General features: G+C 60.1%; 2 protein-coding genes across 4 annotated transcripts; both read right to left on the reverse strand.

Moving 5' to 3' along the window:
- Window positions 1–408: 408 nt before the first annotated feature.
- MLLT1 (MLLT1 super elongation complex subunit) lies at window positions 409–26783 on the reverse strand. Of its 3 annotated transcripts, none has more exons than XM_060181527.1 (12): window positions 26643–26783; window positions 24343–24523; window positions 21413–21495; window positions 13301–13444; window positions 5578–5703; window positions 4202–4687; window positions 3472–3559; window positions 2747–2855; window positions 1918–2011; window positions 1749–1820; window positions 1584–1655; window positions 409–1490 (listed from the first exon to the last, which is right to left on the reverse strand). In XM_060181527.1, the coding sequence occupies exons 1-12, from the start codon at window positions 26652–26654 to the stop codon at window positions 1362–1364; spliced, it is 1596 nt and encodes a 531-aa protein (XP_060037510.1). In that variant the 5' UTR covers window positions 26655–26783; the 3' UTR covers window positions 409–1361. The 3 variants fall into 3 exon arrangements, with proteins under 3 accessions (XP_060037510.1, XP_060037509.1, XP_060037511.1); XM_060181526.1 differs by having other exon boundaries at window positions 1918–2065; XM_060181528.1 differs by lacking the exon at window positions 13301–13444 and having other exon boundaries at window positions 1918–2065.
- On the reverse strand, window positions 12222–12878 carry LOC132535498 (splicing factor 3A subunit 2-like; the record flags this gene model as incomplete). The annotated part of the gene is made up of 1 exon (XM_060181386.1): window positions 12222–12878. A coding segment is annotated over one exon (657 nt), but the record flags the coding sequence as incomplete, so codon positions are not given.
- Window positions 26784–27378: the final 595 nt, after the last annotated feature.

The following is a 27378-nucleotide window of genomic DNA, read 5'->3' on the forward strand; positions in this document are numbered from 1 at the left end:
CCATCCACCCACCCACCCACCCACTCACTCATCCACCCATCCATCCACTCACCCACCCACCCACTCACTCATCCACCCACCCACCCATCTATCCATCCATCCATCCACCCACTCACCCATCCACCCACCCACCCATCTATCCATCCATCCATCCACCCATCCATCCACCCACTCACCCATCTATCCACCCACCCACCCATCCAGCCATCCACCCACCCATCCAACCATCTACCCACCCACCCACCCACCCATCCAACCATCTACCCACCCATCCAGCCACCCACCCGTCCATCCACTCACGCGCCCACCCACCTTGAAGCTCCCAGAGCAGACCATTCCTTTTCCCCAGGAGCAGAAATAGATGGTGCCCCGCCCTCCCCCCAAATAATAAAACTGACAAGAACCACACACTGGGCACTGGCCACGCGGCCTTTCCTGTCTTTATTCCACTTCCCTTATGTTTCCCTCTCTCTCTCTCTCATTACTATTATTATTTTTTTTTTTTGAATTTTTGTTTTGTATAAAATTCCTCCATCATTTCACAATGGAACAAAAACGAAACAGAACAGAGTCTTAAAAACGCGGGACAGACGCGGTGGGGTCTATAAAAGACGCGAGCCTCCGTGTGGCTGCCCCCCCCAGCCCCGGGCACGGGTGGGGGGGACAGGAGGGGAGAGGACGTCCCCCCACCCTGCTCCTGGGGAGACACGCACACTCCTTTGTAGGAAGAAAAAAAAAAAACAGAAAAACAAATAACAGAAACAACCCTGGGGGTGTGTGTGGGAACCTCTGCTTCAGGCCGGGAACGACTCTCAGGAGTAGTTGGGGGACTGGGGCGCCGGTCCCTTCCTATGAAGTGTCCCCCCCGTGGGGCGGGGGGCGCGGGGCACAGGCGGCGGAGGTAACGGAGGCCGACGCGGACAGTGGGGGGCTGCCCGGAGGGGTCCCCCGTCCAAGGACCGCTGACCCTGCGAGTATTGCTGGCCTGCAGGAGTGGGGGGGTCGCACTGCACCTGGGGGGGCCGGATGCCGAGCTGGGAGCCGGGAGTAGGGGTGCGGGGGGGCCCTCCTGGAAGTGGGGGCGGCCTGGCGGGGCCAGAGGCTGCTGTGGTGGCCTTGAGAAACCGGGGGCGGGAGGGCCGGGTCCCGGGGGACCCCCTCTTGAGGACCCCGACCCACGGTCCTGTCTTATTTGGCAAAAGCTCATCATCATCATCATCATTATCGTCGTTGTCATTATTATTTCTCTCTCAAAAGTTCCAAGACTCGGTTCGCGGGAGAGGATCCTGGGGGAGGAGGCGGCCCCCCGCGTGCACACGCGCACACACACGCACACGCACACGCGGCTGCACCCGCCGGGGTCATGTGGCCCCTGCCTCCAGGTAGCTCTGCAGCTTGCGGACGGTGCTCTCGTCCAGGGAGAAGAGGTCGAAGTCGAAGGTGGTGTTGGTCACGTTGAAGTGGCCCGTCTCCTCGATCAGGTTCACGATCTAGGGGGACCGGGGGCTCAGGGGCGCCCTCGCTCGGCTGGGCCCCGCCCACCCCACTCTGGGGACCCCTCCCCACTCCCTGGGGTCCCCCACCTGCTGCAGTACGTTGCGTTCTCTCAGCGCCATGAGCCTGCGGTGCAGATCCACCAGCTCCTCCGTGTAGGCCTGGGGGGACAGTGGTCAGCGCACCCAGCCTCGCCCGTGGCCCCACAGCCCCCCGACCCGGACCCCCCCCCCCCCCCCCCCCCGGCCGCCCACCTTGTCGTAGGCGCCTTTCTTCAGCATTTTGTCCGGCTTCCCGCAGGGCTCAGGGCTCCTCCGGCCAGACGTCTGGGGACGGGGAGCTGCTTCTGAGCCCCGCCGCCCACCCCCCCGGCCCCCCCTTGGGTGGGGACCCTCCTCTCCCCCCAGCCGGGCCCCCACTCACCTTGCTGCTAGGCGGCGGCTTCTGGGGCGGCAGCGGCTCGCGGGGCAGGCAGGAGTCGGCGCTGTGGTCGCTGTCGCTGTCGCTGAAGGTCAGCCTGGGGGCAGCCGGCGCCTTAGGACCCCCCAGCCCCGTGGGGGCCAGGCCCTCCCTGCAGGCCAGGCCGGGAGACCCCGCGTCTCAGCTGAACCACCCACCCTGGGGGCGTCCCGTGGGGGTGGGGGCCGTGGGAGTGTCCCTCTGTGCTAGGGCGGGATGGCCCCTGCAAGGCTCTGCCAACAGCGGGCGGTCTGTCTGTCTGTCTGTGGCCGGCACCAGTCTGCACCCCCCACCCTGCTCTGGCTGAACCCCAGAACCCCAGGCCGATGGTGGGGATGGTTCTGCAAGGGGACGAGGGGGTCGCTGAGGGGCTGGGGGTCCCAGCCGCCAATGTGGCTCATGGGGGAGACTCAGGGGGGCTGGAGGCCCACCCCAACACCCCAGGTACCCAACAACCTCAGGCCTGCCACCTCAAACCACGGGTCCACCTGTCCCAGGACCCAGTGGCCCAGGGCCTCACTCCAGGCCCATGTCCCCCAAGTCCCCAGCCCTGGGCACCCAGGACCCTGTCTCCGCAGCCCCAGCACCCCCCCCCCCCCCCCCCCCCGTCACCAAGGCACCAGTCCCCACAGGCCCCTGTCCCCCAAGCCCCCTATCTCCCCAGCCCCAGCCCCCTAGCCCTAGGCACCTGTCCCCCAGGCCCCCTGTCCCCCCAGCAACAACTCCCTAGTCCCAGCCTGTCCTCCCAGCCCCTCCATCCACTCCAGCCCCCGGGCAGCCCCAGCCCCATCACCTGGAGTCCCGGGGGTGAGCCTTGCCCGCCGCGTCCTCCCCAGAGGAGGAGTCGTCCTCGTCATCAGACTCTTCCGACTGCAGGTCCTCCACCATGGAGCGCAGGGGGCCTGGGGAGGGCAGCCTCAGCCTAAGGCCACCACCCCTGGGGCGGATTTCGCTCTCCAGCCCGTGGCCCCTCGAGGGCCCCACCCCCTGGGGAGAGCGGGGGGGGGGGGGGGGGGAGCCAGCCCAGAGGCCCCAAACCCCCATCCCTACCCCCCAAAACAAGACTTTGTCCTGCCTGAGGGGGCTGGGTGGGTGCAGGCCCAGGTCGGAGGGGGACAGGAACAAGGAGGGCGGCCTGGAGGAGGGGCCTGCCTGTTCAGAGTCAGTTCTTTATTTTGCGGGGGAGGAGAGGGGCTGTGTCCTCTCTGGGGCTGATTTTTTCACACAGAACAGACAGAGACGGAGACAGGCAGACAGACAGATAGATAAGGCGCCGGCCGGCGAAGGACCAAGCACCATACCTTGATGAGCTGTCGCCTGACCTGCTGTCAACACCCCCCACCCCCACTCCCGGCACGGAGCTGGGGCCTCAGCGAGAGGCTGACAGAGATGGGGAGACACCAAAGCTTCCCCCGGGACTGTGCGCCTCCCCACATGGCGCCCGGGCCGGACCCCTGGCTGTCTTCCTTTTCATACAGAGCCCCCCCAGAGAGTCTCCCCCCACACACACACACATACCTTGGCTGTGGTTCTGCGAGGGTTCGAAGTCAGAGTCGGAGCTGGAGTCCGAGCTGGAGCTGGAGTTGGAGGGGCTGGACTGGGCAGACTGGGGGTGGGGGTGGCGGGGGGTGGGCGCTGAGCCGGGCGCCCACACAGGAGCCGAGCTGGGCCCCCACCGTGAGCGCCACCCACCGACCTGTCCACCCTCGTCCTCACAGCCCTCACCCTCCACCCCTGCCGCACACCCATCCTCTGGCGCCTGTGCGGGGTGCAGGCTGGGTGCTGGGGGGCTGGGTGCCGAGTGCTAGGTGTTCGGGGCTGAGTGCCGGGTACTGTGTGCCAGGTGCTTGGAGCTGAGTGCTTTGTGCTGAGTGCCCTGTGCTGAGTGCTTTGTGCCTTGTGCCAGGTGCCAAGTGCTGCATGCCAGGAGCTGTGTGCTGAGTGCTGCAGGCTGGGTGCCATGTGCCAGGTGCTGTATACTGACTGCGGGTGCTGTGTGCCAGGTGCTGTGTGCCGAGTGCCGGGTGCTGTGTGCCGGGTGCTGTGTGCCGGGTACTGTGTGTCAGGTGCTGAGTGCCGAGTGCCGTGTGCCGGGTGCCGTGTACCGAATGCCTAGTGCCGTGTGCCGGGTACTGTGTGTCAGGTGCTGAGTGCCGAGTGCCGTGTGCCGAATGCCTAGTGCCGTGTGCCGAGTGCCGGGTGCCGTGTGCCGGGTGCCGAGTGCCTAGTGCCGTGTGCCGGACCTCACCTCGCTCTTGAAGGAGGCGTCGTCCTCCGAGTGGGAGTCCTCGGGCTCGGGGCCCTTCCTGGCCTCTCCGTCTCGGCCCCTGTCGGCCTTGGCGCCCTTGTCCCTGGGCGGCTTGCGGTCGGGAAGGGCGCCGGCAGGGGCTGAGGCGGGGGCGCGGGGCGAGGCCTTGGGGCCCTTAGAGCCGCTGCTCTTCTTGGGGCGCTTGCTGGCGGGCCGGGGCGAGTCTGCGGGGGGCCGCTTGGCCGGGGCCTTGGCGGGGGGGCCCTTGGGCGACAGGCTCTCCGGCTTGGGCTCCTTGAAGGTGGCCTTGGGGGGCAGTGCCTTCTCCTCCTTGGGGGGCCGGGGCTCCCCGGACTTGCGGGGGGCGGGGTCCTTGGGGCGCTCGGGCTCCTTGGCGGCCTTGCTCTCCGAGTCCTTGCGGGGCCTCTCGCGGTGCTCCTTGGGGCCCTTGTGGGTCTTGGCTTTGCTGCCCTCGCGGCTGGCGTCCTGGGGGCGGCGGGGGGGGGGGTTTGGGAAAGAGGGGTCACTGGGGCGGCCCCCATGGGGTCGAGGAGAGTCTGGGGGGGACGGCACAGATGCCCCGAGGGCGGTGGGCTCCGGCCTCCTCTCCCTGGCCAGGCTTCGGCCCCCACAGAGTGTCCGTGGGGTCAGGGGTCCACAGCGAAGCCCCCCCAAGAGACGCCCCATCCAGAGAGGCCCCCGGCCCCTAGGACAAGAGCTCTCCTCCCTCCCGGCCTCCCTGGTGGGACCCCACCCCAGAGCCACGGTGCCCCCACTCTTCAGGACGGCCCAAGGGGGGACGCCTCTGGGGTCTGAGGAGCAGTGGACCAGGAGGCCTAGTTGCAGAGAGACCCCTCCTGCCCCCGTGATGGGGTTCTGGGAAGGGGGCTCCTGCCGGCCCTGAGACTGGCAAGACCACTTAGGACCCAGAAGAAGATGAGAGAGATGCCAAGACTGGGGTGGGGAGGGGTGTGTGTACGAGTCAAGGGGCCAAGAAGGTGGCAGAGACGGACGGACGATGGACAGACAGGCACCTGCCAATGAGACAGGTAGAAGAAGGAAGAATGGCCGGAGGCCTCTGCCTCCAGGAAGCTGCCCCCCCCATAAGCTTCCCTAGACTGTGTCGGGGGGGGGGGGTCCGCGTGGGGTTCTCGCCTGAGCGGCCCGGGCAGCCCTCTGGCCCCCGCGACCCCCACACGGCTGCTCCGGCCCCCATGAGGGGGGGGGGTCCCAGGGATCCCCGGGAGCAGCGGGTGGGGGCCGGCGGTGGCGGGGCAGAGGGCTGCAGGGGTGAGGGGGGCGGAAGGTCCGGCTCTGCGGGGGGCAGCCCGGGCTGGGGGGCTGCCCGGCGGGCCTGGGCCTTGCGCCCCACTGACCTTGGCGCTGTGGGCCGGCCGGGTCTTCTTGGGGTCAGAGAAGGCAGAGAGTGGAATTGTGGGTAACATGGGGTAGTCGGGGCTGGGCCGGGAGACGGGGTCCGCTCCTTCGGGTACTACCATCACCTAGCAGAGAGGAGAGACGCGTTACGGGACCAGGGGCTGGGGGGCCGGGGCCGGGGGGTGGCGGGGAGGGCGGCAGAAGCCGGCGGAGAGCTGAGGTGGGGATGTGGGCGGGGGCCTGAGCCAGCCGCTCGGGAGGAGAGGCGTCCACGGAGCGAGAGACTCTAAGAGAGCGAGAGACACCCGAGCACAAGAGACGTTCAAGGAGCCAGAGATTTGGGGGGAGCGAGAGACTTTGGGGACCCAGAGATGTCTGGGGAACCTGACAACACGTCTGGGGGGACGGGACCCGCCTGAGCTCAGTGGCACAGACCCTGAGAAGCGGGGAGAGAAGAAGAGAGATAGGGAGGGGAGAGAGGGAGGGAGGCGGAAAGACAGAGAGCGGGAAGGAGGGATAGGGAGGAGACAGAGAGAGGGGAGGGAATAGAGCGGAGGAGGGAAGGAGGGAGAGAGGGGTAGAGCGAGAGAGCTAGAGACAGAGAGAGAGAGAGAGAGAGAGAGGAGACAGAGATGAGGGAGGGCAGGAGGGAGGGGAAGGAGAGGGAGCAAAAGAGTGGGTCCAAGACCATGGGGCCAGGCCCCTGAGAGCTCAGGGAACCTTCCAGAAGGCGGCGAGAAGGTGCCAGACAGACAGACAGACAGACGGACCAGGGGCAGCAAGCTGGGCAGACAGGCGGAGAGGAAGCGGGAGGGCCAAGGGGGATGCCCAGAATGCCCCCCACCTGGGCAACGCCCCAACCCCCGCGGCCCCAGAGTCTCGGGCCGGGGACAGGAGAGCCACCCCTGCCCCGGGGGGCTGCAGACGCCCTCCCTCGCCCCCTCTCGTGCCTTGGGGCTCACGGGGAGGCCTGTCCCCCAGGGAGGGACGGTGAGCACGCGCACGCGCCACGAGGCCGAGGCTCTGACAGACAGAAAGGACGCACCCAGGGCAGAAAGGCGACAACGCAGCTCGCAGACACACCCGCCAGGTAGGGCATGCTTGTTGTCATGCTCAGGGGCCCGGGTTCGAGCCCCTGGTCCCCACCTGCAGGGGAGAAGCTTCCCAAGTGGTGAAGCAGGACTGCAGGTGTCTGTCTCTCTGTCTTCCTCACCCCTCCCCTGTAAATTTGTCTTACCAAAAAATGAATGAATGAATGAATGAATGAATGAATGAATGAAATTTTTAAAAATGGCCATAGGTTCAGTGGATTTGTAGCAGCAAGCCCCAGTGATAACTCTGGAATCAAATAAATAAATAAAAATGAATAATAAAGGGAGTCGGGCGGTAGTGCAGTGGGTTGCGCGCAGGTGGCATGAAGCGCAAGGACCGGCGTAAGGATCCCGGTTCGAGCCCCCGGCTCCCCACCTGCAGGGGAGTCGCTTCCCAGGCGGTGAAGCAGGTCTGCAGGTGTCTGTCTTTCTCTCCCCCTCTCTGTCTTCCCCTCCTCTCTCCATTTCTCTCTGTCCTGTCCAACAACGACGACATCAATAACAACAATGACTACAACAATTAAAAAAAAAGGGCAACAAAAGGGAAAAAATTTAAAAAGTAATAAATAAGTAAATAAATAAATAAATAAGATAAAATCCGTGGTCTGGGAGGTGGCGCAGTGGCTAAGGCACTAGACCCTCAGGCATGAGGTCCTGAGTTCGATCCCCGGCAGCACATGTGCCAGAGTGATGTCTGGTTCTTTCTCTCTCTCTCCTATCTTTCTCATTAATAAATAAAAATATTAAAAAAAAAAAAAAAAGATAAAGTCCTCTCCCCTTCATGTTAATAAAGTAATCCAGACAAGACAGCAAACGACTCCAGGGCCTGCTTCTCCCTGTGTGTGAGCCGGGTCACAGCAGACCCAGCTATGCTAGAGGGAGCCTCGGGGCGTGGTCTGTCTGTCTCTCTGCCGTTGTCTCCCCGTCTCTGTCTACCGTCAGGCGGACGGTCCCGTCAGGATAAGAGAGAGAGGCTCCCAGTTCCCGCTGAAGGGACTTGATGCAGGTCTGCCCCCAGCACACTCACACTCACACCCACACTCAGCGGACTCACACCTAGCACACTCACACTCACACTCAACACACTCACACTCAGCACACTCACACTCACTCAGAAGACTCACACACTCAGCACACTCAAACCCACACTCAGCACACTCACACCCACACTCACACTCAGCACACACACTCACACCCAGCACACTCACACTCAGCACTCACACTCACTCAGCACACTCACACTCAGCACACTCACACCCACACTCACACTCAGCACACTCACACCCACACACTCAGCACACACACTCACACCCAGCACACTCACACTCAGCAGACTCACACTCACTCAGCACACTCACACTCAGCACACTCACACCCACACTCACACTCAGCACACTCACACCCACACTCACACTCAGCACACTCACACTCACACCCAGCACACTCACTCAGCAGACTCACTCAGCAGACTCAACACCCAGCACTCACACCCAGCACGCTCACACCCAGCACACTCACACCCAGCACACTCAGCACACTCACACCCAGCACACTCACTCAGCACACTCACACCCAGCAGACTCACACCCAGCAGACTCACACCCAGCACACTCACACCCAGCACACTCACACCCAGCACACTCACACCCAGCACACTCACACCCAGCACACTCACACCCAGCAGACTCACACCCAGCAGACTCACACCCAGCACACTCACACCCAGCAGACTCACACCCAGCACACTCACACCCAGAACACTCACACCCAGCACACTCACTCAGCAGACTCACACCCAGCAGACTCACACCCAGCAGACTCACACCCAGCAGACTCACTCCCAGCACACTCACACCCAGCACACTCACACCAGCACGCTCACACCCAGCACGCTCACACCCAGCACGCTCACACCCAGCACGCTCACACCCAGCACGCTCACACCCAGCACACTCACACCCAGCACACTCACACCCAGCACACTCACACCCAGCACACTCACACCAGCACACTCACACCCAGCACGCTCACACCCAGCACACTCACACACAGCACGCTCACTCAGCACACTCACACCCAGCAGACTCACACCCAGCACACTCACACCCAGCACACTCATACCCAGTACACTCACTCAGCACACTCACACCCAGCACACTCACTCAGCAGACTCACACCCAGCACACTCACACCCAGCAGTCTCACACCAAGCACACTCACACCCAGCACTCTCACACCCAGCACACTCACACCCAGCAGGCTCAAACCCAGCACGCTCACACCCAGCACACACCCAGCACGCTCACACACAGCAGACTCATACCCAGCACTCACACCCAGCACACTCACACCCAGCACACTCACACCCAGCACACTCACACACAGCAGACTCATACCCAGCACACTCACACCCAGCACACTCACACCCAGCACACTCACACACAGCAGACTCATACCCAGCACTCACACCCAGCACACTCACACCCAGCACACTCACCCAGCACACTCACACCCAGCACACTCACACCCAACAGACTCACACCCAGCACACTCACACCCAGCACACTCACACCCAGCACACTCACACCCAGCACGCTCACACCCAGCACGCTCACACCCAGCACGCTCACACCCAGCACACTCACTCAGCACACTCACACCCAGCACACTCACACCCAGCACGCTCACACCCAGCACGCTCACACCCAGCAGGCTCAAACCCAGCACACTTACACCCAGCACACTCACACCCAGCACACTCACACCCAGCAGACTCACACCCAGCACACTCACTCAGCACACTCACACCCAGCACACTCACACCCAGCACACTCACTCAGCACGCTCACACCCAGCACGCTCAAACCCAGCACACTCACACCCAGCACGCTCACACCCAGCACGCTCACACCCAGCACGCTCACACCCAGCACACTCACACCCAGCAGACTCACACCCAGCAGACTCACACCCAGCACACTCACACCCAGCACACTCACACCCAGCACACTCACTCAGCACGCTCACACCCAGCACGCTCACACCCAGCACGCTCACACCCAGCACGCTCACACCCAGCACACTCACTCAGCACACTCACACCCAGCAGACTCACACCCAGCAGACTCACACCCAGCAGACTCACACCCAGCAGACTCACACCCAGCACACTCACACCCAGCACACTCACACCCAGCACACTCACACCCAGCACACTCACACCCAGCACACTCACACCCAGCACACTCACACCCAGCACACTCACACCCAGCACACTCACACCCAGCACACTCACACCCAGCACACTCACACCCAGCACACTCACACCCAGCAGACTCACACCCAGCAGACTCACACCCAGCACACTCACACCCAGCACACTCACTCCCAGCACACTCACACCCAGCACACTCACACCAGCACACTCACACCCAGCACACTCACACCCAGCACGCTCACACCCAGCACGCTCACACCCAGCAGGCTCACACCCAGCACACTCACACCCAGCACACTCACACCCAGCACACTCACACCCAGCACACTCACACCCAGCACACTCACACCAGCACACTCACACCCAGCACGCTCACACCCAGCACGCTCACACCCAGCACACTCACACCCAGCACACTCACTCAGCACACTCACACCCAGCAGACTCACACCCAGCAGACTCACACCCAGCAGACTCACACCCAGCAGACTCACACCCAGCACACTCACACCCAGCACACTCACACCCAGCACACTCACTCCCAGCACACTCACACCCAGCACACTCACACCAGCACACTCACACCCAGCACGCTCACACCCAGCACGCTCACACCCAGCACACTCACACCCAGCAGACTCACACCCAGCACACTCACACCCAGCACGCTCACACCCAGCAGGCTCAAACCCAGCACACTTACACCCAGCACACTCACACCCAGCACACTCACACCCAGCAGACTCACACCCAGCACACTCACTCAGCACACTCACACCCAGCACACTCACACCCAGCACACTCACTCAGCACACTCACACCCAGCACGCTCAAACCCAGCACACTCACACCCAGCACGCTCACACCCAGCACGCTCACACCCAGCACGCTCACACCCAGCACACTCACACCCAGCAGACTCACACCCAGCACACTCACTCAGCACACTCACACCCAGCACACTCACACCCAGCACACTCACTCAGCACGCTCACACCCAGCACGCTCAAACCCAGCACGCTCACACCCAGCACGCTCACACCCAGCACGCTCACACCCAGCACGCTCACACCCAGCACACTCACTCAGCACACTCACACCCAGCAGACTCACACCCAGCAGACTCACACCCAGCAGACTCACACCCAGCACACTCACACCCAGCACACTCACACCCAGCACACTCACACCCAGCACACTCACACCCAGCACACTCACACCCAGCAGACTCACACCCAGCAGACTCACACCCAGCACACTCACACCCAGCAGACTCACACCCAGCACACTCACACCCAGAACACTCACACCCAGCACACTCACTCAGCAGACTCACACCCAGCAGACTCACACCCAGCAGACTCACACCCAGCAGACTCACTCCCAGCACACTCACACCCAGCACACTCACACCAGCACACTCACACCCAGCACGCTCACACCCAGCACGCTCACACCCAGCACGCTCACACCCAGCACGCTCACACCCAGCACACTCACACCCAGCACACTCACACCCAGCACACTCACACCCAGCACACTCACACCAGCACACTCACACCCAGCACGCTCACACCCAGCACGCTCACACCCAGCACACTCACACCCAGCACACTCACTCAGCACACTCACACCCAGCAGACTCACACCCAGCAGACTCACACCCAGCACACTCACACCCAGCACACTCACACCCAGCACACTCACACCCAGCACACTCACTCCCAGCACACTCACACCCAGCACACTCACACCAGCACGCTCACACCCAGCACGCTCACACCCAGCACGCTCACACCCAGCACGCTCACACCCAGCAGACTCACACCCAGCACACTCACACCCAGCACACTCACACCCAGCACACTCACACCCAGCACACTCACACCCAGCACACTCACACCAGCACACTCACACCCAGCACGCTCACACCCAGCACGCTCACACCCAGCACACTCACACCCAGCACACTCAGCACACTCACACCCAGCACACTCACTCAGCACACTCACACCCAGCACACTCACACCCAGCACACTCACTCAGCAGACTCACATTCACTCAGGAGACTCACACTCACTCAGCAGACTCACACTCACACCCAGGCCTCCCGGGGAGCCGGCTGCCAGATGCCACATGCCCTCAGCCTGGCCCTTGGGAGCAGCACCGCCGGTGGGGACTGTGTGGTGGGGTGCGGAGGAGTCTGGGGTGGGATGGATGATAGAAAGATGGTGGGTGGATGGATGTGGGGCTGGGTGAGGCTGGATGGATGGTGGATGGTGGATAGTTGATGGATGGATGGATGGTGGATGGATGGAGGAAGGATGGTGGATGGATGGATGATGGATGGATGGTGGATGGATGGTGGATGAATGGATGGATAGTGGATGGATGGATGGTGGATGGATGGATGGTGGATGGATGGTGGATGGATGGTGGATGGAAGGATGGATGGGTGGATGGGTGGATGGATGGTGGATGGATGCATGGATGGTGGATGGACGGGTGGATGGGTAGATGGTGGATGGATGGACGGTGGATAGATGGATGGGTGGGTGGATGGTGGATGGATGGATGGATGGATGGATGGATGGTGGATGGATGGTGGATGGATGGTGGATGAATGGATGGATGGTGGAAGGATGGATGATGGATGGGGTGGATGGTGGATGAATGGATGGATGATGGAAGGATGGATGATGGATGGGTGGATGGATAGATGGTGGATGGTGGATAGATGGATGGATGGAAGGTGGATGGATGGTGGATGGATGGATGGATGGATGGAAGGTGGATGGATGGTGGATGGATGGATGGATGGATGGTGGATGGGTGGATGGTGGATGGATGGTGGATGAATGGATGGATGGTGGATGGATGGATTGTGGATGGATGGATGGATGGATGGATGGGTGGATGGATGGGTGGATGGTGGATGGATGGATGGTGGATGGATGGATGGGTGGATGGATGGATAGATGGGTGGATGGGATGGATGGTGGATGAATGGATGGATGGTGGGAGGATGGTAGATGGATGGATGATGAATGGGTGGATGGTGGATGGATGGCTGGTGGATGGATGGATGGTGGATGGATGGATGGATTGATGGATGGATGGTGGATGGATCGTGGATGGATGGATATGGGGGTGGATGTGTGGGTGGGTGAGGCTGGATGGATGGTGGATGGATAGATGGATGGATTGATGGATGGATGGTGGATGGATGGTGGAAGGATGGATGAATAGGTGGGTGGATGGATGGCTGCACAGTGTAGAGTTTAGGCACTCAGTACCTGCATGCAAGATGGCTGATGGCTGACGGTTGGACGATGGATAGAAGGAGGGACGGAGGATGGCCGTGTGCGGCTGCCCTGGCCCCTGCCCGCCCCGCGCTGTGGCCCCGCCACTCACCCCGCCGGCCATGAGCAGCTTGTACCGGAAGTCGATGGTGGGGTTGTTGAAGGTGAGCTTCTCGCAACGCAGGTGGTTGACCGGGGGGTTGCCCTCCAGGTTGAGGAAGAGGTCGTAGCTAAAGCATACCTTCCGCGGCTCCTCCTGCGGGGCCAGGCGCTCAGTGAGCAGCGCACTCGCAAGCCCCAGCACCGCATGGGAGAGCCAGGGCATGCGTGGGAGCCGGAGGAGGCTCTGGGGGTCGGGGAGCCCCACCCAGATGGGCGACTGGCCCAGAGGCCTCAGGGACACAGGTCACTGATAACCAGCACACTCCAGCCGCTGGTAGGACAACGGCAAGACCACGATCGGCCACCCCCACTCACAGAGAGGGAAACCGGGGTAGGAGAACAGACAGTGGGCCCATGGCTTGAGAAGTCCTGGGCAGAGGATGTGAAGCTTTGAGTGTTTATGTCAGAGATGGAGGAGACAGGGGTAGGACAGAATTAGAGAGAGAGAACATGGAGTGAGAGGAGACCCCACCTTCCATGGGCTCCCTGGGTGCTGTGCATGGTGCTGAGAGAGGAGAGACCCCACAGCCCTGCCCACCCTCCATGGGGCTCCCTGGGTGCTGTGCAGGGTGCTGAGAAAGGAGAGACCCCACAGCCCTGCCCACCCTCCATGGGCTCCCTGGGTGCTGTGCAGGGTGCTGAGAGAGGAGAGACCCCACAGCCCTGCCCACCCTCCATGGGCTCCCTGGGTGCTGTGCAGGGTGCTGAGAGAGGAGAGACCCCCACAGCCCTGCCCACCCTCCATGGGCTCCCTGGGTGCTGTGCATGGTGCTGAGAGAGGAGACACCCCACAGCCCTGCCCACCCTCCATGGGCTCCCTGGGTGCTGTGCCTGGTGCTGAGAGAGGAGAGACCCCACAGCCCTGCCCACCCTCCATGGGGCTCCCTGGGTGCTGTGCAGGGTGCTGAGAGAGGAGAGACCCCACAGCCCTGCCCACCCTCCATGGGCTCCCTGGGTGCTGTGCAGGGTGCTGAGAGAGGAGAGACCCCACAGCCCTGCCCACCCTCCATGGGGCTCCCTGGGTGCTGTGCCTGGTGCTGAGAGAGGAGAGACCCCACAGCCCTGCCCACCCTCCATAGGCTCCCTGGGTGCTGTCCATGGTGCTGAGAGAGGAGAGACCCCACAGCCCTGCCCACCCTCCATGGGGCTCCCTGGGTGCTGCCCATGGTGCTGAGAGAGGAGAGACCCCACAGCCCTGCCCACCCTCCATGGGGCTCCCTGGGTGCTGTGCAGGGTGCTGAGAGAGGAGAGACCCCACAGCCCTGCCCACCCTCCATGGGCTCCCTGGGTGCTGTGCCTGGTGCTGAGAGAGGAGAGACCCCACAGCCCTGCCCACCCTCCATGGGGCTCCCTGGGTGCTGTGCCTGGTGCTGAGAGAGGAGAGACCCCACAGCCCTGCCCACCCTCCATAGGCTCCCTGGGTGCTGTCCATGGTGCTGAGAGAGGAGAGACCCCACAGCCCTGCCCACCCTCCATGGAGCTCCCTGGGTGCTGTGCAGGGTGCTGAGAGAGGAGAGACCCCACACCCTGCCCACCCTCCATGGGCTCCCTGGGTGTGACGTCCAGCCCACCCGTCACCAAGAGCAAGGACCTGGGTTCAAGCTGGAGCAGGGGTGAAGGTGTATCTGTCTCTCTCCTTCTCTCTCTCTCTCTCTCCCTCCCTCCCCTCTCAATTTCTGTCCGTGTCTACGCAATAGATAAAGATAATTAAAAGAGAGGAAGAGAGGCAGAGAGAAATCTGCTGCCCTGCTTCTCTGCTTGTGAAGCACCCCCCCACACAGGTGCCGAGCAGGGGGCTCGAACCCGGATCCTTGAGTTTTGTACTAGGTGCCCTTAATTGGTGCCAGGGTGGGTTGCCTGGAGAGGGAGTGTTCCCTCTCTCTCTCTCTCTCTCACACACACACACACAGCTGGGCTCCTCCCAGTGTTAACACGGCTGAGCTGGGGCCCAGGGGTGGGGTGCAGACAGCTCCCCCACCCCTGCCACCTCCTGTCATAGCATAGGGGCTGGACATGTGGCTTTGCAACAGGAACAAAGGCCACCAAACTAGAAATTCTACTCCAGGGCTGGCTCCTGCCTGGGGCCTGGGCGAGGTTGGGGACAGGTTCCACAGACAGGGACACCCCCAGCCCCCCCTCCCGTGTGTGTGTGTGTGTGTGTGTGTGTGTGTCTCTGTCTCTCTCCTGTGTATGTCTCTGTTAATGTCCCTTGGTGTGTGTCTTGTTTCTGTGTCTTGTGTCTCTGTATCTCTGTGTGTCTTGTGTCTGTGTCTCTTGTCTCTGTATGTGTGTCTTGTGTCTCTGTGTCTTTGTGTCTCGTGTGTCTCTGTATCTCTGTGTCTTGTGTCTCTGTATCTCTGTGTGTCTTGTGTCTCTGTGTGTCTCTGTATCTCTGTGTGTCTTGTGTCTCTGTGTCTCGTGTGTCTCTGTATCTGTGTCTTGTGTCGCTGTATCTCTGTGTGTCTTGTCTCTGTGTCTTGTGTCTCTGTGTGTCTTGTGTCTCTGTGTCTCGTGTGTCTCTGTATCTGTGTCTTGTGTCGCTGTATCTCTGTGTGTCTTGTCTCTGTGTCTTGTGTCTCTGTGTCTCGTGTGTCTCTGTATCTCTGTGTGTCTTGTGTTTCTGTGTCTTGTGTCTCGTGTGTCTCTGTATCTCTGTGTGTCTTGTGTCTCTGTGTCTCGTGTGTCTCTGTATCTCTGTGTCTTGTGTCTCTGTATCTCTGTGTGTCTTGTGTCTCTGTGTGTCTCTGTATCTCTGTGTGTCTTGTGTCTCTGTGTCTCGTGTGTCTCTGTATCTGTGTCTTGTGTCGCTGTATCTCTGTGTGTCTTGTCTCTGTGTCTTGTGTCTCTGTCTCGTGTGTCTCTGTATCTCTGTGTCTTGTGTCTCGTGTGTCTCTGTATCTCTGTGTGTCTCTGTGTCTCGTGTGTCTCTGTATCTCTGTGTCTTGTGTCTCTGTGTCTCGTGTGTCTTGTATCTCTGTGTGTCCCGTGTGTGAAGCACAGACATGCTCACACTTTATAGGGCTTTTGGGGTGGTGGGTGACCCCCCCGGGAGGTGAGAGAGGGGCTCTCAACTCACTTCCCACAGCGACAGCCCTGATGTCTTTAAGCCGCGAGCCTGCAGGCTGCCCCGGGTTGACCTCCATCTTATTATTGCGTTCATGACTGTTAATTGTTATTTTCAATTTATTGATCTAATAGAGGGACCAGCACAGCGTTTCAGCAAAAGGACTCTCCTGCCTGAGGCCCTGAGGTCCCAGGTTCAATCCCCAGCACCACCATCAGCCAGGGTTCTGAAGAAAAGTAATAATGAATTACAAAAAAAAAAAAAAAAAAGCCAACCTTTTTTTAATTTAGAAAAAGGCAAAACAAAACAGAGAGAGAGAGAGAGAAGGAGAGAGAGAGCAAGGATGGAGTGATGGACCCGTTCAAGCACAGAGCCCTGCAATAACCCCACCGGTCAAAATAAGTAAGAAAAGTTGGTACAGGGGAGTCGGGCGGTAGCGCAGCAGGTTAAGCACACGTGACGCAAAGCGCAGGGACCGGTGTAAAGATCCCGGTTCGAGCCCCCGGCTCCCCACCTGCAGGGGAGTCGCTTCCCAGGCGGTGAAGCAGGTCTGCAGGTGTCTGTCTGTCTCTCCCCCTCTCTGTCTTCCCCTCCTCTCTCCATTTCTCTCTGTCCTAGCCAACAACGACGACAGCAATAACAACAACAATAACTACAACAATAAAACAAGGGCAACAAAAGGGGAAATAAATAAATAAATAGAAAAAGAAGAAGAGTTGGTACAATCAGTGACACGGGGTCCCCCACTGCGTGAGACTCCTCTCTCCATCTCTTTCCCCCTTTTCTAGTCTCTGGGGACACTTCCTTGTTGCCTCTGCTTCTTGGCTCTGAGCTCCTACAAGCCCTTGGAATCCCCGGAGCCCAGCTGTGCTTGTTGATGGGTTGGTTTATTTAGAATTTATTGGATAGGGGCCGGGTGCTGGTGCCCCTGGTTAAGCACACGTGTTACAGTGTGCAAGGACTCGGGTTCGAGCCCCCGGTCCCCGCCTGCAGGGGGAAAGCTTTGCGAGCGGTGAAGCAGGGCTGCAGGTGTCTCTCCGTCCCTCTCCCTATCTCCCCCTTCCCTCTCAATTTCTGACTGTCTCTATCCAATAAATAAATAAAGATAATTTTAAAAAAGAATTTATTGGATAGGCAGAAATCGAGAGGGAGGGAAGGGGAGATAGAGAGGGAGAGAGACAGATACCTGCAGCCCTGCTTCACCATTCGTGAAGCTTTTCCCCTGTAGGTGGGGATCGTTGGCTTGAACCTGGGTCCTTGAGCACTGTAACACATGTGCTCAACCAGGTGCGCCACCAACCGGCCCCTTATTTATTTATTTTTTAATTATTATTATTTATTTTCCCTTTTTTTTGTTGGCCTTGTTTTTGTTGTTGTAATCGTTGCTGCATAGGACAGAGAGAAATGGAGAGAGGAGGGGGAGACAGAAAGGGGGAGAGAAAGACAGACACCTGCAGACCTGCTTCACCGCCTGTGAAGCGACTCCCCTGCAGGTGGGGAGCCGGGGGCTCGAACTGGGATCCTTACACCGGTCCTTGCGCTTTGCACCACCTGCGCTTAACCCGCTGCGCTACCGCCCGACTCCCTGTTTATTTATTTTTATTGGGTAAGACAGAGAGAAATCGAGAGAGGAGGGAAGAGGAGAGAGAAAGACAGACACCTGCAGACCGGCTTTGCCGCTTGTGAAGCGACCCACCTGCAGGTGGGGAGCTGGGGCTCAAAACGGGATCCTCACGCAGATCCTTGCGCTTCGCACCAAGTGCGCTTAACCCGGTGCGCCACAGCCCGCCCCCCTTTTAAAACTAATTAATTCATTCACTTATTTTTTACCAGAGCCCTGCTTAGCTCTGGCTTATGGTGGTGCGGGGGATTGAACCTGGGACTTTGGAGCCTCAGGCAGGAGAGTCTCTTTGCAGAACCACGATGCTCTCTATCCCCGCCCCTTTTCTTAATTTATTTATGAAAGTTTATAGGATGAGAGAGAGAGAGAGAGAGAGGATGGAGACAGAGACAGAGGGGATCCGAGTGCCCTGCTCAGCTCTGGCAGGAGGGGGTGCAGGTGGGGTTTGACCCTGTAGCCTCTGGGACCTCGGGCCTGCGAGCCCTGTGCTCTGGTGGGCTGAGCTGGGTCTGATGAAGGTGATGACTCTTGGGGTGCAGGAATACCTCAGCTGGACAGAGCGCTGCTGTGCTCTGTGCCTGCCCGGGGTTGGAGCCCGGCCCCTACCGCCCTGGGGGAAGCTCTGGGGCTTCTCTCTCTCTCTGGGATCTATCTAAATAACAACAACAGCAATAATACTACTACTAAATGTGGTGACTTCTAGAGGTGCCCTTGCTGGTCACCCCAAGTCTTGAAGCTGGGAACCGCCTCCCTCCCTTCCTTCCTATCTTCCACATGGGGGAAAAAAATAAATAAATCCCATGTGCAGAAAGTGAGTTATTGGAGTCCAGTCCAGGGAGTGGGGATGGGGGTTCAGTCACCCATAACCCCCCATGTTTCCATCACAGCTGGGGGGGAGCCTAGGGCTGCCTCCTGCCTGCAGGAAACACGTGAGCCTCGATCTCCTTTCTTTTTTAAATTAAATATACATACATATATATATATATATATTTTTTTTTTCTAGGACATAAAGAAATTGGGGGCATGGACAAGAGAGGGAGAGAGGTGGAGAGAGACACCTGCAGCCCTGATCCTCTGCTCAGGAAGCTTCCCTCCTACAGGTGGGGAATGGGGGCTTGAACCTGGCTCTTTAAGCATGGGAACAGGTGCACTCAACCAGGCGTGCCACTGCCTGGCCCCTTCTATCATATTCTCTACTGTTCAACCTTGTTCTATTCCATTCCACCACGTTCTGTCCTATTCTGCTCTGCTCTACTCTATTCCATCCTAATTCTATTCTGGTCTAATTCTATTCTAGTCTAATTCTATTCTATTCTATTCTAATTCTAGTCTAGTCTACCACAGTGAACACTATTTTTTTTTTTTTTTGCCTCCAGGGTTATTGCTGGGACTCGGTGCCTGCACCATGAATCCACTGCTCCTGGAGGTCACTTTTCTTTCTCCTTTTGTTGACCTTGTTGTTTTATCATTGTTGTGGTCATGATTACTGTTGTCATTAATGTCGTCGCTGTTGGACAAGACAGAGAGAAATGGAGAGAAGAGGGGAAGACAGGGGGGAGAGAAAGACAGACACCTGCAGACCTGCTTCACCACCTGGGAAGCGACTCCCCTGCAGGTGGGGAGCCAGGGGCTCGAACTGGGATCCTCACGCCGGTCCCTGTGCTTTGCGCCACCTGCGCTTAGCCCGCTGCAGGTGCTACAGCCCGACTCCCCTGTGAACACTATTCTATATCATAACAGTTTCTATTACTCTCTTCTATCCTTTAATTCTTATATTGATTTTTTTGCTCTTATTTTACATTTCTTTTACTTGACAGAGTCAGAGAGAAATCGAGAGAAGGGGAGATAGAGAGGGAGAGAGACAGAGAGACACCTGCAGTCCTGCTTCACCGCTCGGGAAGCTTCTCCCTTGCAGGTGGGAAGTGGGGCCTTGAACATGGGGACTTGTGTGCTCTACCAAGTGTGCCACCACCTGGTCCCTTCTTTCAGAGGAGAAGAAAAAAGAAGAAGAAAGAAGGAAGGAGAGAGGAGGAGGAAAAAGGAGGAAGAGGAAGCTTTAGAAAAAAAGAAAAGAAAGAAAACAGAAAACAGAATAGGCCTGTGGTATTTGGTACTGGGGACTGAAACCAGGGTGAGGGAATGGCTACCGGCCTCAAGTTACCACCTCGGCCTCCCCATCCCCCAAAGTCCCCCTCCTCTCTCTCTCTCTCTCTCTCTCTCACACACACACACACACACACACACACACACCCACCCAGGACTGAGTGTCATTTCACTGGCTCCACGCCTGGGGGGACTGGGCCTGGCTCCTCTGGGCGTCAGAGCAGCCTGGGGTCCTCGGGGCAGCGCACCTCTTGTTTACTTCTTTCCTTCCCTCCCAGTTCAGATCCCCGATCCCTCCCAGAACCCCCAACCACCTGCCCTCCAAAAGCCGATACCAGAGATGCCCGGGCCTCCTCTCCCCCAGCCCACACAGCTCCCGAGAGGACCCCAGGATCTGGGAGAGCTCCTCAGGAAGAGCAGGGCTGAACCCCCACCTCTCCAAACCCTGAGTCAGTTTGGAGCCCTACTGTGTCAAATATATATTTTTTGTTGTCCTTGTTTTTTTTTTTATTGTTGTTATTATTGATGTCGTTGTTGTTGGATAGGACAGAGAGAAATGGAGAGAGGAGGGGAAGACAGAGAGGGGAGAGAAGGACAGACACCTACAGACCTGCTTCACTGCCTGGGAAGCGACTCCCCTGCAGGTGGGGAGCCGGGGGCTCGAACCGGGAACCTCACGCGGGTCCTTGTGCTTCGTGCCACGTGCACTTAACCCGCTGCGCTACTGCCCGACTCCCAACAAATATTTTTTATTTTTCTCTCTAGGGTCTTGGTGCCAGAACTACAAATCTACTGCTCCTGGTGGCCACCCCCCCCCCCATTTTATTGGACAGGACAGAGAGAAGTGGAGAGAGGAGGGGAAGACAGAGAGGGAGAAAGAATGACAGACACCTGCAGACCTGCTTCACCGCCTGTGAAGCTTCCTCCCTGCAGGTGGGGAGCCAGGGGCTCGAACCCGGGTCAGTGCACTTAGTATTATGTGTGATCAACTGGGTACGCCGCCACCTGGCCCCCACATATTATTTTTAAGACTTATTTCTTTCTTTATCCAGGAGAGAGACAGACAGAAAGGAGCCGAGCATCCCTCAGGCACCTGTGGCCTTGGGGGTTGAACCCGGCCCTCAGGCTGAAGAATCTGGAGGTGTGGTCCCCCCCCCACCACACACACACCCCCAGATGCTGAGGCCCCTGAGGCTCCCAGTTCTGGCTGGCTCCCCCTCCCCCGCCTCAGTTTCCCCGTGCCGCCTGAGGGAACGTGGAGCCATGAGACCTACCTTGTTCCTGAAATGCACCTCTATGGGCATGAGGAAGCCTGCGTACCCCGACTCCTCCACCTTGTACGGGGGCTCCTTGCACACTGGGGAGGGAGGGACAGGTGTCAGCGGGCAGCTGGCAGGGGCCCCGAGGGAACCCAGGGGTGGCGCCCCCACAGGCGGGGAAGCCTGCGCCCCGCTGGGAGCGAACGAGGAGTGGGTGGGTCTCCCCTAAGCCGGGGATGGACAATTGGGGAGCCCTGGGTAGAGGCTCTAGACAGGGAGGGAGGGACAGAGACAGCCAGAGAGGGTTAGAGACAAAGAGACACCTACACAGCTTGGGAAGCTTTCTCCCCTGCAGGTGGGGACTGGGGGCTCGAACCCGCGTCTGCACAGGGTAAACAGGTGAGCTGGCCCCTTCTAGCATACTCTATACTGTTCTACCTCATTCTGTTCTGTTCTTTCCTGTCCTACTCTTGTATTCTATTCTGTAATAGTCTATCCTAGCCGATCCTATTCCATTCTATTCTATTCTACTCTACTCTATCCCATCCTTATTCTATTCTATTCTTATTTATTTTATTTTTATTCATTTATTCCTTTTTGTTGCCCTTGTTTTATTGTTGTAGTTATTATTGATGTTATCGTTGTTGGATAGGACAGAGAGAGATGGAGAGAGGAGGGGAAGACAGAGAGGGGGAGAGAAAGACAGACACCTGCAGACCTGCTTCACCGCCTGTGAAGCGACTCCCTTGCAGGTGGGGAGCTGGGGGCTCAAACCGGGATCCTTATGCCGGTCCTTGTGCTTTGCGCCACATGCACTTAATCCGCTGGGCTACCGCCCGACTCCCAGACTTTGTTGTTTTATTGTTGTAGTTATTATTATTATTGTTGTTGATGTCGTCGTTGTTGGCTAGGACAGAGAGAAATGGAGAGAGGAGGGGAAGACAGAGAGGGGGAGAGAAAGACAGACACCTGCAGACCTGCTTCACCGCCTGGGAAGCGACTCCCCTGCAGGTGGGGAGCCAGGGGCTCGAACCGGGATCCTTACGCGGGTTCTTGTGCTTTGCGCCACCTGCACTTAACCCGCTGTGCTACCACCCAACTCTCTATTCTATCCTATCCTATCCTATCCTATCCTATCCTATCCTATCCTATCCTATCCTATCCTACCCTACCCTACCCTACCCTACCCTATCCTATCCTAATCTTTCGTATTTTATTCTATTCTACCAGACTGAGCACTATTTGTACATATAATATTTTCTACTCTTTATTTTTCTGTTTTTCTTAAAAGTATCTTTTTGCTTTTACTTACTTTGTCTTACGTGTGATAGAAATTGAGAGAGGAGAGGGAGATAGAGAAGGAGAGAGACAGAGAGACACCTGCAGCCCTGCTCCACTGCTCGTGAAACTTTCCCCCTGCATGTGGGGACCTGGGGCTCAAACCCGGGTCTTTGCACATGGGAACGCGTGTGCCCAACCATATGCACCACTGACCACCCCCACCCCCGCTTTAAAAATATTTATTGATTTATTGGCTAGAGACAGAGAGAAGTTGAGACCAGAGGAGGAGATAGAGAAGGTGAGAGAGAGGGAGAGAGAGAGAGGGAGGGAGACCTGCAGCCCTGCTTTGCTGTTCTTGGAAGCTTCCCCACTCTCCACCCTCCACCCCCTGTCCCTGTGGGGACAGGGAGCCACAAGCTCCCCGCTGTGTTCCCGCCGCTTCTAGTGGGGGGCCAGGAGAGGCCCAGGCTCCGCTGGCCGCCGAGACTGCAGGAGACCCCCCTCCCTGGCCTTGGGGCTTGTGGTCGTGACTTGGGGAGCACCCTGCACCCCACAGACAGACAGACAGGCCCATATGGGTGCCCCGGCCCTCACAGGGACCCCACTTCTGCCGCTACCTCCCACGTGCGGCCCCTGTCCCCCCCCAGCACCCTAACGCTGCCGGTGGCCTCAGGGCCTGCATCATTTTCACTGCTGTGCAGGCATGGCTGGGAACACCCTGCCTCATTCACTCGTTCACTCGCTCCTTCACACACTCACACATTCTCTTGCTCATTCATTCATTCACTCACTCACACATTCACTCCCTCGCTCATTCATTCCCATGCACATTCACCATTCATTCAGTCAGTCACTCATTCTTTCACTTGCTCGTTCGCATTCATTCACTCACACATTCCCTCGCTCATGCATTCGTTCACTCACCCACTTGTTCACTCACCCACTGACTCACTCACTCATTCACTCCCTAACTGGTTCACTCATCCACTCACCCAGTGACTTGCTCATTCATTCACCCATTCACTCGTTCATTTCCTCAATCACTCATTCATTCATTCACCTGCTTCTTCACTCATCGTTGCCTTACTCATATACTCATTCATTCACTTACTCATTCATTCATTCATTTATTCACTCACACATTCACTCACCCAGTGACTTGCTCATTCATTCACCCACTCACTCGTTCATTTCCTCATTCATTCATTCATTCATTCATTCACTCACCCACTTCTTCACTCATCTACTCATTCATTCACTCCCTCACCCAGTGACTCACTCGCCCACTCACTCGTTCGTTTCATTCTTTCGTTCCATCACCCCACCTGCTCTGTCCCCGTCCACACCTCTCGGTGCCGGGCTGGTGGGAGAGGCAGACGCTGCCCTGCTGGGTCGGAGGCGAGTAGGGTGGCCATAGGATCTCCCCCCCTCCCTCGCTCTGTGGGACACCTGGGTGCCCAGCAGCCTGTCTCCCCGTCCCTGGGGGGGGGCTTGAACCTGGGTCCCTGTGCTCTCCCGGGTGCCCCCGACACCTGCCACCCAGACACGGGGCCTGGCCGGGAGCCCTGGGAGGTGGTGCGGCCGGGGGGGGGGGCTCTCTGCTCTGTTTCCAGGGAGAGGGACGGGGTCTGGGCGGAGGCCCCGCCGCCGCCGCCGGCACCCACCTCGCTTGGGCTTGGGGAAGCTGTCGTGCAGACGGAACACCACTTTCTCCACGAAGTGCTGGATGTCACACTGCTCGGGGCCGCGCACGAACACCATCCAGTCATGGGTGAAGCCCTCCGTCGTCGGCTTCTTGCGCAGCTGGGCCCGGTGTCCCAGCTCCAGCTTCACCTGCACCGTGCACTGTAGGGGTGGGGTGGGGGGTTGGGCCAGGGTCAGAGGCCGCCCTCCCTCTGGCAGCACCCACCCCCCCAAGCTCCGGGGATGGACTGGCTCCCCGAGGAGGACCGGGCTCTCTGTCTTTGCGGCTGCCACCACCTCCAGGAAGCCCTCCTTGACCACACCGCTGGGAAGTTCCAGGCGGGGAGGCAGGGGCTGAGGCCACCCCACAGGATGGTGTGTGTGTTGGGGTCCTGTGGCTTCCCAGGGTGGTAAACATCCCCAGGGAGACTTGTGGGGTTCCAGGACGTTCTGTGACATTGGGGACACAGGACCAAGACCACCTGAGCCCACCTGAAGTCTCTGGAGGGGGTCAGTCAGCTAACCTGGGGTCTCAGAAGGTATGGGGGGGCAGTGTGGGCTCTTCTGGGGTTCCCAAGGACATGGCGGGGGTGGGGGGAGGAGTCTGAGAAGATTGGGGTCCCCAGGCCGCCTGAGCCGTCTTGGGGTCCCTACAGGAGTGTCTTGGCCAAGTTGGGGCATGAGGGGGGACCCCCGTCTCAGGAGGGGGCTGGGCCAGGCGGGGGTTCTGCAGGGCACGGGAAGGGGCGTGCTGTCTGGGCTCTCTTGGGGTTCCCCAGGTTACCCCAAGGAGGTCTGGGGGGCTCCCAGGGTGCCCCGGGGGTATTCTGAGAAGACTGGGGTCCCTGGCGACACTGCAGGTCCCCCATCCCCTGAGGGTGCTGGAGGGGTTCTCTGTGGAAGCCCAGGGACCCGCCGTTGGGGGGCTCGTCTGACCTGAGGAGTCCAGGCTGGAGTGGGGTCCCCCGGGGCCTCTGGGCTATGTGGGGTTTCCCCAGACGACAGGGGTTGTGGGCGGGTCGGGGTCCCCATGGCACCCGGACCATCTCGGGGTCCCCACGACACCTGGATCATCTCGGGGTCCCCACGGAGGGACCATCTCGGGGTCCCCACGACACCCCGACCATGTCGGGGTCCCCATGACATCCGGACCATGTCGGGGTCCCCACGGCACCCGGACCATGTCGGGGTCCCCACGGCACCCGGACCATCTCGGGGTCCCCAAGCACCTGGACCATGTCGGGGTCCCCACGGCACCCGGACCATCTCGGGGTCCCCACGGCACCCGGACCATCTCGGGGTCCCCACGGCACCCGGACCATCTCGGGGTCCCCACGGCACCCGGACCATCTCGGGGTCCCCACGGCACCCGGACCATCTCGGGGTCCCCACGGCACCCGGACCATCTCGGGGTCCCCACGGCACCCGGACCATCTCGGGGTCCCCACGACACCCGGATCATCTCGGGGTCCCCACGACACCCGGATCATCTCGGGGTCCCCACGACACCCGGATCATCTCGGGGTCCCCACGACACCCGGATCATCTCGGGGTCCCCACGACACCCGGACCATCTCGGGGTCCCCACGGCACCCGGACCATCTCGGGGTCCCCACGACACCTGGATCATCTCGGGGTCCCCAAGCACCTGGACCATCTCGGGGTCCCGACGGCACCCGGACCATCTCGGGGTCCCCACGACACCCGGATCATCTCGGGGTCCCCACGGAGGGACCATCTCGGGGTCCCCACGGCACCCGGACCATGTCGGGGTCCCCATGACATCCGGACCATCTCGGGGTCCCCAAGCACCTGGACCATGTCGGGGTCCCCAAGCACCCGGACCATCTCGGGGTCCCCACGACACCTGGATCATCTCGGGGTCCCCAAGCACCTGGACCATCTCGGGGTCCCGACGGCACCCGGACCATCTCGGGGTCCCCACGGCACCCGGACCATCTCGGGGTCCCCACGACACCCGGACCATCTCGGGGTCCCCACGACACCCGGACCATCTCGGGGTCCCCACGACACCCGGATCATCTCGGGGTCCCCACGACACCCGGATCATCTCGGGGTCCCCACGACACCCGGATCATCTCGGGGTCCCCACGACACCCGGATCATCTCGGGGTCCCCACGACACCCGGATCATCTCGGGGTCCCCACGACACCCGGACCATGTCGGGGTCCCCAAGCACCCAGGCCCGTGTCGGACTCCCCCGGGCACCCGGGGGTCGGGGTCCCCGCCCGGGGCGGCCGCACAAAGCGGGGCGCTCACCTGATTGTCCATGGCGGCCCCGCCCCACCCCGGGCCGCTCGCTCGCCGCCGCCGCTCACCGCCGCCCCGCCGCCCTCATTGTCCGCCAGGCCCCGCCGCCGCCGCCGCCGCCGCCGCCGCCGCCGCCGCTCGGGCCGCCCGCCCCGCGGAACCGGAAACCGCCGCCAGCCCGGGCAGAGCACCGACCGCGGGCCCCCGCCGCCGCCTCGGGCCCGCCGCCGAGACGGACAGCACGGCGGACCAATGGGAGGCGCGCAGGGCCTCCTGGAGGGCGGGACTTCCGGGAGGGCGGGTCGTGGCATGACGGACGGGACTCGCAGCCAATGGGAGGCGCGGATCCGGGGGCGGGGACGGGCGCGAGGAGGGAGGGCCGCGCGAGGAGAGCCGCGCGTGGGTGGGGTGGCGGGGAGCGCGCGAGGCGTGCGCCGCACGTGGAGGGGGCGGGAGCGGGGCGCGCGCCGCGCCTGCGCACTGCAACCTGCAGGGGGCGCTGCTGCCCTAGGCCTGGCCCTGGGAGCGCGTGTTCGAGGCCCGCAGTGGGAGCCGGAGTTTTGCTTTGTTCGCTGGCCCTGTGCCTCCGCGTGGGGGACCGAATGAATCCCCTGCCTGGGGATAGAGGGGGCTGCCTTTTGGCCAATCCCATCCCTTTTTGTTTGGTTGGTTTTAAGCCTGAGTGCCACTTATCCGGTTTACGGTGGTGCTGGGGATGGAACCTGGGACCTTTGATGCCTCAGGC

Source organism: Erinaceus europaeus, chromosome 23 (assembly GCF_950295315.1).
Source record: "Erinaceus europaeus chromosome 23, mEriEur2.1, whole genome shotgun sequence".
Taxonomy (NCBI): Eukaryota; Metazoa; Chordata; class Mammalia; order Eulipotyphla; family Erinaceidae; genus Erinaceus; species Erinaceus europaeus.